The sequence below is a fragment of the Eretmochelys imbricata genome, chromosome 24 (assembly GCF_965152235.1).
Source record: "Eretmochelys imbricata isolate rEreImb1 chromosome 24, rEreImb1.hap1, whole genome shotgun sequence".
NCBI classification, from domain to species: Eukaryota; Metazoa; Chordata; order Testudines; family Cheloniidae; genus Eretmochelys; species Eretmochelys imbricata.
The window spans coordinates 11039819-11058932 of record NC_135595.1 but is presented as its reverse complement, the minus strand read 5'-3'; the positions used below and the strand labels follow the sequence as shown (position 1 = coordinate 11058932).

Genomic DNA, 19114 nt, shown 5'->3' with positions numbered 1-19114 from the left:
ATGGCAGTGTGTGCATCTGTGTTAGTGGCAGGGTGTGTCTGTGGGGGGAGGGTGTTGGAATCACAGAATCCGGAACTATGGGGGTTGGAAGGGACCTCAGGAGGTCATCTAGTCCAACCCCTGCCCAGAGCAGGACCAATCCCCAACTAAATCATCCCAGCCAGGGCTTTGTAAGTCTGACCTTAAAAACCTCTAAGGATGGAGATCCCACCACCTCCCTAGGTAACACATTCCAGTGCTTCACCACCCCCCTAGTGAAAAAGTTTTTCCCAATATCCAACCTAAACCTCCCCCACTGCAACTTGAGACCATTACTCCTCGTTCTGTCATCAGCTACCACTGAGAACAGCCTAGATCCATCCTCTGTGGAACCCCCTTTCAGGTAGTTGAAAGCAGCTATCAAATCCCCCCTCACTCTTCTCTTCTGCAGACTAAACATCCCCAGTTCCCTCAGCCTCTCCTCCTAACTCATGTGTTCCAGTCCCCTAATCATTTTTGTTGCCCTCCAATGGATGTTTTCCAATTTTTCCACATCCTTCTTGTAGTGTGGGGCCTGTCACCGAGTCCCCGGGCGATGCTCTGGAACTGCTCCCTACGAAGCCAGGCAGGACTCTGGGGAAGTCTCCTTTCTGTGAGCAGACTGTCTGCAGGACACACAGCTCACCGGCTTCCACCTTCCTGGGTCTGACCTCGGAGCATTCAGCATCCTCTGCCTCTCCCTGCGCTTCCCCCAGCACGTCCGCCCAGGTGGGCTCCTGGGGAAGCCAGAGGGTCCTGCACCCCAACTTCGCAGTCAGACGTGACTCTCAGCCAGCCAGTAAAACAGAGGGTTTATTAGATGACAGGAACATGGTCTAACACAGAGCTTGTAGGTGCAGAGAACAGGACCCCTCAGCCGGGTCCGTTTTGGGGGGCAGTGAGCCAGACAACCACGTCTGCACTTCACTCCATGTCCCCAGCCAGCCCCAAACTGAAACTCTCTCCAGCCCCCCCTCCTCTGGTCTTTGTCCCTTCCCTTCCCCTCCCCCCCCGCCCCCCGCCAGGAGGTCACCTGATTCCTTTGTTCTCCAACCCTTTAGCTCTCACCTGGCAGGGGGGAAGGGCCAGGCCATCAGTTGCCAGGAAACAGGGTGTTGGCCATTGTCTGTGTCCAGACCCCTGCACACACCTGCACTCTAGGGCTCTGCAACGACCATACACCCTTATCCCACCACCTAGATACTTAAGAACTGCATAGGGGAAACTGAGGCACCCCCACAATATTCAGAGGAAACATTAAGAACAGTCCCACTTCGTCACAGGGCCCAAAACTGGACACAGTACTCCAGATGAGGCCTCACCAATGCCAAATAGAGGGGAACGATCACGTCCCTCAATCTGCTGGCAATGCCCCTACTTATACACCTCAAAATGCCATTGGTCTTCTTGGCAACAAGGGCACACTGTTGACTTATATCCAGCTTCTCGTCCACTGTAACCCCTAGGTCCTTCTCCGCAGAACTGCTGCCGAGCCATTCGGTCCCTAGTCTGTAGCGGTGCATGGGATTCTTCCCTCCTAAGTGCAGGACTCTGCACTTGTCCTTGTTGAACCTCAACAGATTTCTTTTGGCCCAATCCTCTAATTTGTCTAGGGCCCTCTGTATCCTATCCAGAGGACAAAACCGGCCCGAGGACCAACCCTTGGGGCACTTCACTTGATACCAGCTGCCAACTAGACATGGAGCCATTGATCACTACCCGTTGAGCCCGACAATCTAGCCAGCTTTCTATCCACCTTATAGTCCATTCATCCAGCTCATACTTCTTTAACTTACTGCCAAGAATACTGTGGGAGACCACGTCAAAGGCTTTGCTAAAGTCAAGGAACAACACGTCCACTGCTTCATCCACAGAGCCAGTTATCTCGTCCTAGAAGGCAATTAGATTAGTCAGGCATAACTTGCCCTTGGTGAATCCATGCTGACTGTTCCTGATCACTTTCCTCTCCTCTAAGTGCTTCAGAATTGATTCTTTGAGGACCTGCTCCATGATTTTTCCAGGGACTGAGGTGAGGCTGACTGGCCTGTAGTTCCCAGGATCCTCCTTCTTCCCTTTTTTTAAAGATGGGCACTACATTAGCCTTTTTCCAGTCATCCGGGACCTCCCCCGATCGCCATGAGTTTTCAAAGATAATGGCCAATGGCTCTACAATCACATCCGCCAACTCCTTTAGCACTCTCGGATGCAGCGCATCCGGCCCCATGGACTTGTGCTCGTCCAGATTTTCTAAATAGTCCCGAACCACTTCTTTCTCCACAGAGGGCTGGTCACCTCCTCCCCATGCTGTGCTGCCCAGTGCAGCAGTCTTAGAGCTGACCTTGTTCGTGAAGACAGAGGCAAAAAAAGCATTGAGTACATTAGCTTTTTCCACATCCTCTGTCACTAGGTTGCCTCCCTCATTCAGTAAGGGGCCCACACTTTCCTTGACTTTCTTCTTGTTGCTAACATACCTGAAGAAACCCTTCTTGTTACTCTTAACATCTCTTGCTAGCTGCAACTCCAGGTGTGATTTGGCCTTCCTGATTTCACTCCTGCATGCCCGAGCAATATTTTTATACTCTTCCCTGGTCACTTGTCCAATCTTCCACTTCTTGTAAGCCTCTTTTTTGTGTTTAAGATCAGCAAGGATTTCACTGTTAAGCCAAGCTGGTCGCCTGTATATTTACTATTCTTTTTACACATTGGGATGGTTTGTCCCTGTAACCTCAACAAGGATTCTTTAAAATACAGCCAGCTCTCCTGGACTCCTTTCCCACTCATGTTATTCTCCCAGGTGATCCTGCCCATCAGTTCCCTGAGGGACTCAAAGTCTGCTTTTCTGAAGTCCAGGGTCCGTATTCTGCTGCTCTCTTTTCTTCCCTGTGTCAGGATCCTGAACTTGACCATCTCATGCTCACTGCCTCCCAGGTTCCCATCCACTTTAGCTTCCCCTACTAATTCTTCCCGGTTTGTGAGCAGCAGGTCAAGAAGAGCTCTGCCCCTACTTGGTTCCTCCAGCACTTGCACCAAGAAATTGTCCCCTACACTTTCCAAAAACTTCCTGGATTGTCTGTGCACCGCTGTATTGCTCTCCCAGCAGATATCAGGGTGATTAAAGTCTCCCATGAGAACCAGGGCCTGCGATCTAGTAACTTCCGTTCGTTGCCGGAGTGTTAATGGCAGGGTTTGTGTGTGTTACCGGCAGGCTGTGTGTGTGTGTGTCAGGGTGTGTCTGTGGGTGGGTGTTAATTGCAGGGTGTGTGTGTGTGTGTTACTGGCAGGCTGTGTCTGTGGGTGGGTGTTAATGGCAGGGTTTGCATGTGTTACTGGCAGGTGTGTGTGTGTGTGTGTGTATGTGTGTGAGGGTGTGTGTCTGTGGGTGGGTGTTAATTGCGGGGGGGTGTTACTAGCAGGCTGTGTCTGTGCGTGTGTGTTAATGGCAGGGTTTGTGCACGTGTCAATATCTCTGTGTGTCACTTAGCACTGGGTGCATTTTTTCAGCTGACAAGTTGAGTTGCTGAAAAGTGCCGTGTCAGCTGACCTGAGTCTGTCTGACAATTCGCCGCCGTGACCTCACCAGCCAGTTCTGGCTAAAACACTTTGGTGGTGACTTAGGGGCTAGTTGTACACCGGGGTGGAGGTGGCACCTCCCTTACAGCCGGGGGTTAGTGCGCTCGCCTGGGGGAGCCTGGTTCAATCCCCCTGCCTGGTGGGGAGAAGGGCGTTGGGTTTCACCCCTCCCCGGCGAAGGCTCCCAAGCTCACCTCCCGCTGCGGTGCCACTCTGCATAAATCATTAAAGAGTCGCTGGGCCAGGGAGTGCTGGTGACGCTGTGGCCGGGGGGGTGTCGTGTGGGCACAGGGAGACTAATTTTGTGTTTGTGTCTATGGGGAGTGTGCTGCATGTCTGTGTCGTGTCTGTGCGCACTGCGTGTTGTGTGGTCGAGTTCAGTGTGTGTTGTGCTGTCTCCATGCGCAGTGTTGTGTTCTATGCGCTGTGCGTCCACGTGCGTCCACGTGCACGGCGTGTGGCCCATGCTGCTGTTTGCTGTGCCTGTCCCGGGGGTACCTGGTATGTCACCAGTGAGTACTGGCCATGGGGAGCACCAGCCTTCCTGGCAACTGCCTCCCACATGGGTGAGTCCCTGCCAGCCAACAGGTGCTGGGACAAGAGGCCTGGCACCTTCTCCCTCATGCGGCCCCTCCCTGCCCCCTGCGCACTGGCTGCTGCCTGGGAGCGAGGCTGCAAGCTGGGGTGGTTTCCCTGGTCTCCAGCGTGTGGAGCTGGGCAAGTCCCGGGGGAGGCACTGCAGGCACTGGGGGAACCTGTTCACCCCCAGCCCCCGCTGGCTCGTCGCCAGTCGTGGTGCCAGGCCAGCCGCTGCTTGCTCGTCATCAGTTGTGGCTCCAAACAGCCAACTCCTGGGCCGAGATCAGCTGGGGCCCGAGGGGGCAGAGTCTCTGTCAACCCCACGGAGGCCTATCAGTGAGGTCCTAGCCCTAGTGCCTGCTGCACCCAGGTGCCACAGGGAGCCAGGCCCTGCCCCACGGCTACACGCGCACATGGGAGCAGAGCACGGCTCTGCCCCTGCAGGTCACAGGAGCTGCCACGGGGGCAGATGCTGGAGCTTAATGCTCCTTTGCAGGGCAAGGACCCCGGAGCAAACACTGAAACAGGGATGCCTGGTCTGGGACGCTCCGGGGCGAGAACCGTGCCACAGCCGCAGGGCACATAAAGTGGGGATGGGGGGGGTTGACTGGGGCTAAAGATGGAAACAAGGGAGCCAACCCACTCCCTCCTCCCAGAGCAACCTGCCTGTTGGGACGGAGGGGTCTGGTTTCAGGGGAGAGGAGAGGAATGTGGGGGGAGGTGGGGGGTGTTGGTCTCTGGGGCAGGAATTTGGGCTTATGAGAGTACTGCTAAAATGAACAGTGCTGAGAGAGTTAGCAGCGCTGCTGGCATTTGAACGGACACCAGAGTTAATGCCTCTTCGCCATGAATAGGGCAGTTTGCACCAGCCCCAGCGCCCTGCATTCAGGCTCCCAGTGGACCTAGGCAGCCATCTCGGCAGCCATCTCTGCAGCCATTACCCTCGTGGCACATTTCCAAATTCGGGGGGGGGGCAGCTTCTGAGGCGAGGGGTGGATTCTGGGGAGGCGGGAGCAGCTTCTGGAGCTAGGGGTGGATTCTGGGGCAGGCCGCGGAGCAGCTTCTGGGGCGAGAGGTAGATTCCGGGGGGGGGGTGCAGTTTCTAGGGTGAGGGGTGGATTCTGGGGGGAGCAGATTCTGGGGTGAGGGGTGGATTCCAGGGGAGGGGGGAGCAGCTTCTGGGGCAAGGGTGGATTCTGTGGGGGGGGGGGAGCAGATTCTGGGGCGACGGGTGGATTCTGTAGCTGCACAGTGCCTGGCATCTTGGCGATGGCTCCACGGCGGAGCCAGGGGGATGCGAAGTGACACCGGAAACATCAAGTTCATTGAAATGTGTGAGAGCCGCTGGGAGCCAAGGGGAGACCTGCCCTCTCGGCCCACAGGGAACCTCATGGACATGAACAACCCTGCAGCTGCCCGGGCAGAGTCTATGCCCATCTCATCGCCCCACCGCTGGCCAGGGCCCTGCAGCTTCCCTCCCCAGCACCGCCAGACACTGCGATGCCACCACAAGGCCCCAGGCATGCCCCCCCACCCATGCATGCCACTTGGCCACTGTCCCACCCAGCTGGTGAGGTGTCCAAAGAGCCCAGCTCTGCCAGTACCCAGGGCCCCTGGGGAAGGGGGGGGCTGAGCCGCACACAAGGGCTAGATCCTCAGAGGGATTTATGCCCCAAACCCCGCTCACCTGCCACCTAACCCTGGTGGTGCTGCTGGGACACAAGCCAGCAACACAGCACCTCACTGCTGCTGAAGCCCAGGCAGGATTCACATGCTAGGCGCTCCCCTGCCGAGCCCCCGGCAGTGCACAATCAGGCAGGGTCATTGGCACAGGGCCTACACCCACATCCCGGGTCAATGCCTCATGCTCTCCCAGCCCGAAGAGTTAATTATTGATACACTGTGGAACAGCTCTAAAGAGCTGGTGAGAACCCTGGCCCAGGATCCGCTGCAGCCTGATGGTTCGGGCACTTGCCGGGGCGTGGGGAAGACCTGCTTTCACCTCCCTGCTCTGAATCAGGTCGAGGGAGGATTTGCCCTTATTAGCAAAGGCCTCAGATCTCAAAGGAAACCGTTTGCCATGTGCCCTGTCTACCACATGCTAATTGAACGAGCGTGAGTCCATAACTGCAGCTTACAGTCAGCATCCAGCTTCCCCGGGGCAGGGCCCGGAGCTGCAATTGTGGGTAGGGCGCCCTTGAGGCAGGTGAGTGCTGGGGCTGGCTGGCTGCAGTAGCCTGGGGGCAGTCATGTGCCCTTCCTCTCTGCATTGCAGCCATCCTGAAAGCAGAGGGAAAGAGGCCAGGAGCAGGTGCATGGAGCTTGGCCCCTCCCCACTGCTTTGGGGGTGGGGGCACAGGGTGCTGCTCCGGGGCGGAGACCAACTGTTCATCAGCACCTGGAGCAGCTCTGCTCAGCCAGGGCCAAACAGCAGGAGCCTCCCCGAGCAGCCAGTGCTGTACTGGGGCTCACACCTCCGAGTCCTGCCCCCAGCTCTGCCGCTGAGCTGTGACCCACAGGCAGCACCTGCACCTCCCTCCACAGGCTGCTGCACAGAGGGGATAACAACCTACTTATGCTGCCAGCAACTGCTTTAGGGGCAGGGAGCCAGGCCTTGGGTCTGCAGCTCCTGAGAGCCACGCAGGAAAATGCAGTACATGACCTTATTATTAAAGATGCAGCATGGGGGAGCCTTTGTATGTGAGCCTGGGGCATGGGGAGACCTCACTGCATCAGCCCCCCCCCCCGCCCCCACCAGCATTTCCACTGCTACATTCCAGCCCCAGCCAGGTCAGTGCTGATAGGGCCTGATGATGCACTGCCTTTCCCTTGCAGCTCCCCAGTGCAAATCCAGCCCAGCCCAGCCGGGATCAGAGCTGCTTCTCTCCCATGGCTGGCTGGTGGCCATAGTATGCAATGAGTTTGGTGGGTCTCAGAGCTACACCATGCAACATCCCTGCCCCCCCCGGGCAGGAAGGCTGCACCCTCCTGGCCCAGAAGCCTGGCAGCATTTTGGGGACTGGCTGCAGATGTGAGGGTTAGGCCAGAGGTGCAGGATTTGTGAGGCCATAAGCCACCAGGGGCTGCACCTGGGGAAACCTCCTCCTGCCCCGGGGGCAACTGGTTCCTTACAGAGGGTGGCTCACTGGGCCTCTCCAACCCAGGTCCTGTGAGATCAGCCAAGGAACCAGGAGCTCCGCCCCACAGGCAGCGCTCCCAGCTTGGGGGGCAGGGAGCAAACCTACAGTATGGGGAGGACGGGGGAGTGTGAGAATCAGAGTGTCTGCTCGAGCCTGGGGGGAAATGTACAACCCCACTGTTCTATGAATGGGTTCAGCAGAGGCACATTAGTGGGGCTGGGCTCATTGCACCTGTTATCCTGGCTCCGTGGGTTGGGCTGTGCCGGGGAGGGGGCGCCCCCAGCCAGATGAGGCTGGAAGAAACAAAATCAAATGAGGAGTGGGAGAGAGGACTACACGGCTCCTCCTGCCCATGCAGGGGCGGGCGGGGGGAGCTCTCATGGTCAGCATGGGCAGGTGTGGGCAGAGGGGACATTCTAGGCCCAAGAGGGAGTTAATGTGAGCTTTGGGGGGAGCTCCTGCACCATGCCCAGCCTGCCTGGCACCCCAAGCAAATTGTCCCCACTCATGTCCTCCCCCCAGGCATTGCCATCCTCCCCCTCAGCCTGCCTGGCCTTGCCAGCTCTCTGGGAAATCACCACGCTTCTTCAGGCTCCTGCCCTTCCATGAATGGGGGCACAGCCCTACCCCTAGCAAGGGGGCTGAGGGCAGGCCTTGCTGGGACAAAAGCCCCTTCTCCTGTGCGGGTCCCTCTGCCCCAGCCCAGTGAGCAGGGTGGTGCAGCAGCCACCCTCGGGGAGTGGGAGTAGGGGCGGGCAGAGGCCCCTGCATGCCCATCCAGCCAAGGAGCTCTGTGCGGCCCCAGCCCAGAGATGCCTTGCATGGGCTGGAGCCCATGTGGCGTAGTGCTGCTGCCCTCTAGGGGTTGGCTCAGGGCAGCCAGCTGTGTATCCAAGGTCCCATCCTGCCCACAGCTTAGGGGGACTCCCCCTCACTTTCAAAGGTGCTTTGTGCAACAACGCCCTGAGCAATGGGGCAGACCCAGGCATGGAGAGGGTCCCCCCCATATGTACTTTCCCCACTGAACCTCTCCCAACCTGCAGCAATGGCTCCTACGGGAGCAGAGAGCTCCCAGGCCTGGCTCTAAACAGCCCTATAGAACTACCTTGAGGAGCGAGATCGCAGGGAGCAGCCAGCCCAGCCAAGCCCCAGCAGAAGCCAGGGGACAGAGTGGGGGTAGCAGGATGGACCAAGTCTTGTCCTCTGGCCCAGGGAGCAGCCAGGGTGGGGTGGTGGGGTGTCCAAGTCCTACCCCCGAGTCACTGACTCCAGCCGCCCCTCAGCTCAAACACTTTAATCGGGTTCCAAGTCATCGTACACGGAGTGAGAACATCACACAAAGCGGCGGCCCCCCGAACCGCCTCACAGAACAGGGCCCCCCACCCAGGGCACCAGGCATCAGATGCCCTCTCGACACGAGAGCAGCCACTCAGGGCAGGACCAGCTGCAGGCCGGCCCCAGCAGGGTGCTGGCTCCATGGCACAAAGGCTCCCTGAGGCAGGAAGGCGGTGGGCAGGCCCCCGCCCGCTCCAGGTTCTGGCGAGCAGCCCCATCCCACGCACATGGCCAGGATCCTGCTCCCGCCGGAGCAAACCAGTCAGAATCCACTTGGCGCCAGGCTCTGCTCTGCCCTGCCCCCACCGGCTGGGCCGAGAGCCGGGAGCCCCGCAACGGCACTGCCCCCTCAGCCCACGATGACGCTGAAGCCGCAATGGAAGCGGTTCTTCCAGTGGTTGAGGAAGGCGCCCAGGGCCAGGGTGACGGGCAGAGGTGGTAGCTTCTTCTCCAGGACGCCCCCCACGCACCAGTTACTGTCCAGGAGGCCTGCAGGGGAGGGGACAGGAGCCAGTGGACAGCTGGGCGTATCCCCATCCCCAGCAGCCGAGAGACCATGCCCCGGAGCCCAGCCCCCACAGCTCAGACCCCCCATTCCCAGCTGGAGAAACCTCGGTTGAGTCCCAGACTCCAGGTCATAGAATCATAGAATATCAGGGTGGGAAGGGACCTCAGGAGGTCATCTAGTCCAACCCCCTGCTCAAAGCAGGACCAACACCAACTAAATCCCATCCTGCTCTGCCCCAGAGCCCAGCACAGGGCTGCTCCTGGGGCCTTGGGGCCATGAGCAGACCCCCAGCATGCCATCTGCCTGAGCCTTGGGGACCAGGTCACCAGCTCCTCCTCCCTGGCCCCAGCTCCTCTAGAGCTGTTACTGAATCAGGGGAGCGAAGGGCCAGGAGCCCCAGGCCAGAGGAGCTGCCAATGGACCAGGAGCCACCAGCCAGAGTGGGAGAGGGGGGAGCAGCCAGGCAGCCCTGAGCGCACTCGGGGCGGACACAGACAGGGGGCTCTCCCAGGGCGAGGCTGAGCGTCGATCAGCTCCTGCCCCCTGGCAGCCCCCAGGACAAGTCACAGGGCACGCTGGCTGCTGTCTCCACCCCTTGTGCTCCCAGCACTCAATGCGGTTGGGGGTTGGCCCCACACAGCCAGATTGGTGCCCCGCTCCTGCAGAACAAGCAGCAGAGACAGGAGAAAGCCCTGCCTCAGGAACAGGGCCTTTCCCCTCTAGGGGGCGCCAGCTCCAATCCAGCCCAAGGGCGAATGGATTGACATGGGGGATATGGGGCCTTTCTCCGCTAGGGGGTGCCAGCTCTGATCTGTCCCCAGGGAAAGGGAAGCGACTGGCTTGGGGTAAATGGGTCACAGGGCTTTTCCCCTCTACGGGGCACTGGCTCTGATCTGGCCAAAGGGCGAAGGAACTGACCTGGGGGATGTGGGGCCTTTCCCCTCCAGGGGGCGACAGCTATGGTCCGGCCCCGAAGTAGGGGGTGCTTACTGGCTCGGGGGAGATGGGATATGGGGCTTTTCCGCTCTAGGAGATGCTGGCTCTGGTCCAGTCCAGGGGTCAAGGGACTGGCTGGCTCAGTGAGGGGATGGGAGATTTCACAAAATCCCGGGCAGAGGCTTCTAGCCCTTTTCACTAATACAGCCTTACACACAATGAACAGGCAGGTGGTTCGCCACTGCCCCCTACTGGATGGGATGCGAACAGCTCTGCTGTGTGCAATAGGCCCTATACTGCTCAGAACAGGGAGATTCCCCTGTAGCTCAGGGACTCTAGGCCTGCACTGTGGTAGCCGGGGTGTCCTGCTTCCATGCTCACTGCTGCAAAGCCCCAAGATGGTGCTGGGAGCTGGACAGGGCAGCTGGGACGTTCCCGCATGGCACAGAGGAGTGAGGGGAGAGCAGGTATGGGACAGGCTCCAGGCCCGGGTCAGCCCTCAGCAAGTGGGCAGAGGGAATCAGAGGCCAAAAGCCCAGAGTGGAGTTGGGAAGACTCCAGCTGTGAACATCCTCAGTCCAAGTCCCAGTAGGCTCCCGCCAAGACCATGCAGCCATGTTGGAGGAGGAGTGATTTTGCACCTTCTGGCACTGTGAGGGCAGGGAGTCTGTGGGTCCAATGGCCCTGGAGAAGCCCTGCCCCCTGGGAGATGCTGGCACAGCCCTGGCCAGCCCCCTGCACAAGTGGGGGCTGGCCCGGCTCCACACTCACCTCGGAAGACCATGTTGGCCTTGGGCAGGTTGAGCTGGTAGCCAAAGGCGAAGGTCGTGTCCTGTAGCCGGGTGTTGGCCTCCAACTCCACCCCGACCTGCACCTGCAGGGGAGAAAGCGCAAGGTGAGAGGTGCCCCACGGCTGCCCTGGAGGATGGGGGCAGTCCCCAGGGGGACTGGGCTCACCTGCTCATTGGCTCTGTGATAGTAGCTGGCATGGGCCCCGCCATAACCAATGTTCAGCGTCGCCACCCACTTGAGAGCTGCAGAGATACAGAGGGAGTGAAGCTGGCAAGGGGCTGGGAACGGCCTTTAACTCACTCAGAAGCGTGCTGGGGTGGAAGCCTGGCCAGGAGGGGACAGCTCGAGTAGGTGCTGCACAGGCTTCCCCTGCGATGCCCCTCTGTGCTGACCCACAGCCCCTGCTATCCCAGCCAATGCTCCCAAGTCCCACCCCTGCCCCCCACGCCCTGGGTCTCTAAGCAGGGGTACTAGCTGTGCCAACCCATGACATTTCTGTGCTCCAGGGCTGGGACAGCCTCCCCACCTTTCCCCAAGGCTCAGCTCTGGCGCAGTCAGGGCTGGAGCAGTGATGAAGCCAAGCTCGTACCCGTGTACTTCCCTGCCAAGGTGACGATTGCGCCCTCCTCGCCCGGGCGCCGGTGATACACCATCTCCCCGCCCAGCACCAGCCGCGAGGTCACGCTCTGCAGGAAGTGAGCCACCACAATGACTGCAGGGAGGGAGAAACCGTTAGCGCCGGACCCCGCAACCATCACCCCTTCGCTATGACAGCAGGGTCCGGCATCGTGTGGTGCCTTCCAGTGCCACCTCCCGGGGCCAGCCAACGGGAAACTGAGTCACTGAGCAGGGAGGGTCCTGCCCAAGGTCACAGCAACTCGGTGCCAGAACCCAGGAGTCCTGACTCCCAGCCCTGCACACTAGCCCACGCTCCCCACTCCATCTGACATGGGGTGGCTCATCAGCCCCACAGCACAGAGCTAGCTGCCCCACTGCTAGTCCCAGAGCAGCATGCCCATGGGGCTGGGCGCCAGGCTGTCCACAGCCAGTAGGGGTTGCAGGGGCTGCTCCATGCCGAGCCCTGGGCTGCAGGCGGTGGAAGGAGCCAGTGGCAGGAGAGTTTAGGACAGGAAGTGAGGCAGGACAACGGGGCCCACAGGGTGGGGCCCACCTGATTGGCTGAGCACGTCGGGGTTGCCCAGCGTTAGCGTGGCCGTGTAGTCGTCGCCACGGAGCTCCCCGTCGAACTGCCACGTCACAAACCGGGCCTGCTGCGTCTGCAGGGAGCGGCAGGGGCTTAGCCGGGGGCGCAGCATCCCCTTCCCCACACCCCACCCCAGACTCCCCATGCCCTTCCCCACATGCCCCTGCCCCATGCCTCCCCCCAGCCCCACTGTCCACCCTGCCCCATCCCCATCACAGCCTCACACTCTGCCCTGTCCCACACCTCACCCATTGACCCCATTTCATCCCAACCCCATACCTCGCCTCACAGCCCCACCACAAACCCTGCCCCAACCCTTGCCCAATGCCCCACGGTCCCTCCCGATCACAGCCCCATGACCCAATCCTGCCCCACACCTTACCCCATGTCCTCATGCCATCACGAGGGCTCACTGGGGAGCAGCCAGTAAATCTCACCTCTATCCACTCTCCTTCCCTCAGCAGCTGGGGCCATGACCTGACTGTGTCCTCCCCTCAAGCCCCTTGGAGGGCCCTTGCTAGGGCTCCAGGTACAGCTTGGCACTGGGGAAAGCAGAGCCAGGCCCTGGCAGAGAAGAGCAAACCCAAAGCAGGTCCCCACCCAACCCAGGGCAGCTCCCCCCGGCTCACTATGATCATGGGGGGCATTCCTGCTCCACCCAGCCTTCCCTGCCCCCACCCTTCAGCCCTGGGGTTCTCTGTTCCCAACCGGTGCTCCACCCAGATTTCCCCCCAACTACTCCTGCATTTACAGCCTCCCCAGGGAGTTCCAATTAGCAGGGATTAAGCCCCGCACGACTGGTGCATACTGGGACACACCCAGTATCCAGGGGTGCGTTGGGTAAACTCTGCTCAAGGGGGTGGGGAAGCTGGGCACCAGAGGGGATTTCATCCCTTCCCAAGCACAGTGCTCCCATGACAGGTGCGGGGTCTGGCTACAGCCACAGCTGGAACCACACAACCTGCAGCACCACACAGGGGCTGCGAGGGGCCCAGCAGGCACTGGGAGAGAACACTTGGCCCCTCCCCTGCAGACTGCCCGGGGGGGCGGGGATGGCAGGCACTGAGGGAGCAGTCCCCATATGCCCCCCAGGGGACAGGGGCTGAGCCGTGTCACTATCCCCACTGCACAGAGGGGGAAACTGAGGCACAGCAACTGCCAGGCAGTATTAGAACAGGCAAGAGGAACCCAGAGTCCTGGTTCCCGCTCCTGCTCTAGCCACTAGTCCATGCTGCCCTCATTGCTCCAGCGCTTCTGCATGGAGCTGAGAAACTGGAGCCCCTCCCCCAGCCTCAGCCCTCTCCTTTCCAGCCCAGGGCACCCAAGGCAGCACAGGGACTGGCTGGGCTCCAGCCCCCCACGGCTCTAGGGGGTCAGTGTGGCCAGATTAGCGGCTGGGAGAGTGCAGCAACCACCAAGGTCCTAGCGCTTAACTTGCAGAATCAGCACTTCGAACACCCCACATGCAGCCAGCCTCCCCGACTCTGCACCATGCCCTGCTCCCCCCACTCCACACACACGCCCAGCCCCCCTCCTCCCCCCACCCTGCTCCCCCCACTCCACACACACGCCAAGCCCCCCTCCTCCCCACACATGCTCAGCCCCCACCACCTTCACAACCCCTCAGTTCCCACACCTCCAGACACATGCCCAGCCCCCACCACCTTCACAACCCCTCAGTTCCCCCACCTCCATGCACATGCCCAGCCCCCTCCTCTCCACGCCCTGCTCCCCCCACCTCCACAACTCCCCCACACCCTACTCCCACCTCCACACACACCCAACCATCCTCCTCCCCACACCCTGCTTCCCCCACCTATACAACCCCCCAGCTCCACCTTCACACACATGCCCAGCCCCTAATGCCACACCCTCTCTCCCACACCATGCCCCCCACGCCTCCAACACACCCTGGCCCCCTAATGCCACACCTCCCCCTGACACATAGTCCCCCACTCCACCCACACCACCTCCTGCCTCCCCATGCCACACCCACATGCCATTCCTTTTACATGCCCTGCCCCACACCCGCCTCCACCGCTCCCCTGCAGGCCCAGGGCGGGGCCTCACCTGGAAGACGGCCTTGGTGCGGATCCGCTCCGCCACCAGGTGCAGCACCTGAGCGTTGAGGCTCCCACCACTGTCGATGTCCCCGACGAGCATGGGGAAGGTCTGCAGGGAGAAGAGGCATGGCGCTGGGATGGGACTACGCCGGGAGGTGCTGGGTCCCCTCGGGGGAGCCCCACACCAGCTGCACGCACCCCAGGGATGGTGCAGTCAGCAGCCCCGGCGGCCCCCGGCTGCAGCAGGGGAGCCACCTGCCTAGGGCGCCTTCCCTCCTGCCCAGCTGCCGTGTTCCCACTCTGCTCGGGGGCAGGGGGCAGCAAGTCTGCCGGGTCTCCTCAGCCTGGCTCCTGGGAGCACGAGCTGTGCTGGGGGCCTCCACACCCCTCCCCAAGCTGGAGCTCTGTCCCCATCCCATGCCTCACACACGCCTCCCTCCCACAGGGGCTCCAGACTGAGCACAGGCTGGGCTCTCCTGCTCCCACTGGTGGCACCTTCCAAGGTGAGCACTTCCAAAAGGAGAGAGCGGACTGGGGGCTAAGCCCCAACACTTCAGCCTGACCCCCATTCCCACCCCTAGGACCGACACACAAACACACACAGCCCAGGCCCAGCCTCCAAGCCAGAGCCCTGGCCCACACACATGGCCATGCCAATCCCGTCAGGGTGGCTGCCGTGCCAGTGGGCTGCTGTCAGCCCTCAATGTTCAAGTATCCTGAGTCAGGCTCCAAAGCACCCTGCGATGGCTTCAGAACGAGGGGAGAACTGGCTCCTTTCCCTCTCCTGACGGTGCTGGGGCCTTCGGGGCGCACTCAGGTGCCAGGTTCTCTCCCTGGGCGGGGGACAGGAAGCCCATTCAGCACTGGGCCCTGGAGGCAGCTTGGCTGGGGGGCCCTGCAGCATCCAGCCCTCCTCCACCGCACTGCAGCATGACCACAAGGAGCTCACCCACCACACAAGGAGGGGCACTCAGAGCCAGCTTGTGGCCCCAGGCCCGCTCTGAAGGGGACGGGGGGGAAGAGCGCTGCTGCCGCCATGGGTCATAAGTCCCTCAGGCGTCTGGTTTGCCCAGCACTCCCTGTAAGAACCTGGCAAGATGGTGCCAGCTGGATGCCCACATGAGCAGGATCCAGGGATTCTAACCCAGATGGGGGGTGAGTGGCAGGGCTGGCTCCCAGTGGCTGCTGGTGGCAGGTCACACGTCCACCCAGCAGGCAGAGGGAATCTTCCACTGGGGCTCAGTCACTCACCTGCCACGGAACACAGCCTGTGTGGGGATCCCATACATCCCTCAGGAGGGGACCCCTCGCACTGCTGGGGCAGAAACACCAGGGTCCCAACCCTGACCCAGCTCCCTGTGAAGAGGCTCAGGCCCTGACCAACACTAGCATCTCTCCCGGATCTGCTCCTCCCTAGCACTAGGGCGAGCCACCAGCATTCATGAACATGCTTCATACACCCTCTGCCCGCTCGCTCGGGGAGCTCCGGGTCAAACCTGCTGCAGAGACGGGGGAACGGATCCAAGTCAGTCACAGAGGCAGGGACAGAACCCAGGAGTCCTGGTCACAGCCCCCTGCTTTCATGGGCAGATTTTCTAGCATGCTCAGTTACCACCAAGTACGCTGGAGGATCCCCCGGCCCACACTGAGAACAAGGGGAGCTGTGGGGTGCTGAGATCTGTGCGTCTCAGACCCCACTCCATGCTGGCCTGGCTCCCAGGACCTGCTCCAGCCCCCTGCACTTTGGGTCCCAGCTCACCTCGGTGGGACTGAGCTGCCGGTCCCCTACATAGGTGGTGTTGAAGTGGTAGCTGGACTGGCCGACTGTGCTCATGTGAATGGTGTGGGTGACCTGGGGAGGACACAAGGGGGTCAGGCTGTGCTGGGGTAGGATGCCGTGTGCAACCCTCAAGGGCTCCAGCTCCTTCCAGCCCAGCCAGCGTGGACAGTGCCACCTGATCACTGCCCCCCACAGCCCAGCTGTGGCTCCCCTTCTCCAGAGAATACAGCGCCCCCCGTTGGCAACCCAGTGTGAACCTGCCTGGTTGCATTGCACACTGGGATGTGTAGTCTCCACAGGCCGCACCTCCAGAGGAAACATTACGGGGTGCGTGTCCTTACAGAAGAGGGGTGGGTGAGGTGACAAAGCCCCCGCTCATTGCACCAACCCCCTGCCCAGATCTTCACCTCGACACCCAAGCCAATCCAGCCACCTGTCGGTGGGTACTTAGTTGGTGGGTTTGAGCCCAGCTCCGAGAGGGAACATGTCCACATCCCCCATCTCCTTCCCCCCAGGCTTTCTTGGCTGCAGAGGGGCCAAGGCATGCACTGGAAGGGGCCCTCCAGCTCCACAGGGGGAAGCAGGTGCTAAGCTAAGGCCTGGAGGGTCCTAGGGAGGAGGGAAAGCAGTTGGAGGCACGAGCCTCAACTGACCTGGAAGTGGCTGCTCAGGGCCTTGTTGATGATCAGCTTCACCCCTTCCATCTGCTGGGGGAAGACTTCTGTAAGGAGACGTGACAGAGAGGGGCTTAGACACACAACGCAAGGACCCACGGAGCCAGAGACAGGGCAGCTGGCTCCTCTGTGCTCCAGGCCCCACAGCTGGGGCCGAGCTCAACAAGGACAATGAGTCGGAGGAAAGGCAACTTGGGTCTTCACCCCCATCCTCCCTCAACCCTTACTAGTCCAGGGCTCAGACCATCCCCAGCCATCTAACACAAATTAACTCCCTCCCATCTGCACACAGTCACTTGTAGCGCTGCCAGTCGCAGAACACGATCCCACAGGAGAGCTGAGTGCCACAGCACTCTTGCTATGGGACACTGGAACAGCTGGGAGCTCCCCCACAGCCATCGCCCCTGCACTGGTCCCTGCAACACCCCCTGCTGGCAGTGGCTGGCAGAAGCGCACTCTCCAATCCCCTCAGCATGCCTCTGTCCCAGGGGTGGCCAAGACTCACCTTTGCATTTCCGGTGGAGCTCATCGAAGCTACCCGGGTTGGTAAGCGGCTCCTCCCGGCGCAGCGGTCTGTGCAAGTCGAGCACTGGTCCCAGCACGTTCCCCATCACCCCTCAGGCTGCGCCGCCTGGCCCTGGGACACAGGAGTGTAACCGCCCTCCAACCCACCCTCAAATCCCTGCCTCCAGTCTGAGGAGGGAAGGCCCGGAGAGTTTGGGATCAACAGGCGCCACGGGTTCCCCAGTCAGAGCACACCCAGCTGCCCCCAGCCCCTGGGACCCTATGCACATGACACCCAGCGGGGTCTGACACCTGCACGGAGCTGGGCTGAGATCGTGTCCCCACTCCCCCGGCCCTTGGGCCAGCACAACTCAGAGCCCGGGACGGAGGGTGGCTGCCCACAGGAGCTGGGATGCACGAGGTGCCCTGAGGTGGAGAGAGGGGATAACTGCCCACAAGACAAGGGGGAAGAGGGAACAGGGGGGCTAGTTGTTGGGGGGGAAGCCCTAGGTGGGGGATGGAGAGCTAGTTGGCAGGGGGCAGTGGGGTTGCAAGGGAGGGGATGTAGGGGTTTGGGGGGCTGGTATAGAAGGATCTCCCCAGGCAGGGGTTGGGGGACCCACTAGGGTTTGGGGGCTCCCCGGGCAGGGGTTGGGGGGCTGGATGCTGGGGGTTCCCCAGGCAAGGGTTGGAGGACTCACTGGGGTTGGGGGGCTCCCCGGGCAGGGGTTGGGGGGCTGGATGCTGGGGGCTCCCCAGGCAGGGGTTGGGGGACTCTTTGGGGTTTGGGAGCACCCCGGGCAGGGGTTGGGGGGCTGGATACTGGGGGCTCCCTAGGCAGGGGTTGGGGGGCTTGCTAGGGTTTGGGGGCTCTCCAGGCAGGGGTTGGGGGGCTGGACGCTGGGGGCTCCTCAGGCAGGGGTTGGGGGGCTGGATGCTGGGGGCTCCCCAGGCAGGGGTTGGGGGACTCGCTAGGGTTTGGGGGCTCCCCGGGCAGGGGTTGGGGGCTGGATGCTGGGGGCTCCCCAGGCAGGGGTTGGGGGCTCGCTGGGGTTTGGGGGCTCCCCGGGCAGGGGTTGGGGGGCTCCCAGGCCGGGGGTCTGCCCCGCACGGTGCCTCTAGGTGTTGCTGCCCCGCGCCCGGCGCTCACACGGCCCGGCCCCCGCGCTCGGCTCCGCTCACCCCGAGCTCGCTGGGCGCGGCCATCTTGCGCCCGGGCACGGCCCGCGCAGGAAGTGGCTTCACGGGAGCGACCGCCGCCTCGGACGCCATGTTGGAAGCGGGCACCCCGCCCCCCACGTGCCTTCGGGCCGCGCGGGTCAGTGGGGCGGGGCCTTGCGGGGCATAGGGTGAGCGGAGCAGCTGCTGACTGAGGCTGTGGGTGCTTTGCAGGGTCACTCCTTTGTACCGCCTGTTCTCGTTAATTATCCCTTGTGTTGCCAAGCGCCCGTCACCCTGGATCCGGGCCTTGGGGTTTGCCCCCCTCTGACCCATTGCCGTCCTTCAGCAGGCCCAGACCGGCCACGGAGGGACCAGCTGCCAGAGCCGGGCTTGGGTGTCAGGGGTACTTGTGGCTCCTGTGACTCTGGACAGCTCCCATTGCAGCTCCCTGCCTCAGTTTCCCCATCTGCACAATGGGGCAGTGATACCAACCCCCAACCCCTGGCTGTTGGGGGGCCGGGGTCACTAGTGTCTGTGAAGCGCCTGATAGTCATTAGCCCTCCCCCACTGTTTTTGGTTAAGGGGGGAGGGGCCCCTGGAGGCCTGCACAAACCCCAGCCCAGGCAGCCTCCCCTCTCCCCCCCTGCACTTTCTTTAGGGCACTCCCTCTTTCCAGCCATTGGCACCGTTGCTATGCGCTGTTAGCCCCCACCCCCAGGTGGCTGCATTTTCAGAGGGGCAGAGTGACCCCTCTCTGTTTGGGTTGATGACTGTGCCTGGCTGGGACCCCCCCAGGCAGGGCCAGCTCCAGGCACCAGCATTCCAAGAAAGGGGCGGCAATTTGGCTCTC

The 19114-nt window shown here is 61.4% G+C and overlaps 1 protein-coding gene across 2 annotated transcripts; it reads right to left on the bottom strand.

Annotated features, from left to right (window-relative positions):
* Window positions 1-8847: 8847 nt before the first annotated feature.
* On the bottom strand, window positions 8848-17800 carry TOMM40L (translocase of outer mitochondrial membrane 40 like). 2 transcript variants are annotated; one of them, XM_077841292.1, is made up of 9 exons: window positions 17105-17800; window positions 16579-16646; window positions 15905-15997; window positions 14153-14254; window positions 12050-12155; window positions 11468-11590; window positions 11044-11120; window positions 10858-10960; window positions 8848-9131 (listed from the first exon to the last, which is right to left on the bottom strand). In XM_077841292.1, exons 1-9 carry the CDS (start codon window positions 17208-17210, stop codon window positions 8992-8994), a joined length of 918 nt encoding a protein of 305 aa, XP_077697418.1. In that variant the 5' UTR covers window positions 17211-17800; the 3' UTR covers window positions 8848-8991. The 2 variants fall into 2 exon arrangements, with proteins under 2 accessions (XP_077697418.1, XP_077697419.1); XM_077841293.1 differs by lacking the exon at window positions 15905-15997.
* Window positions 17801-19114: the final 1314 nt, after the last annotated feature.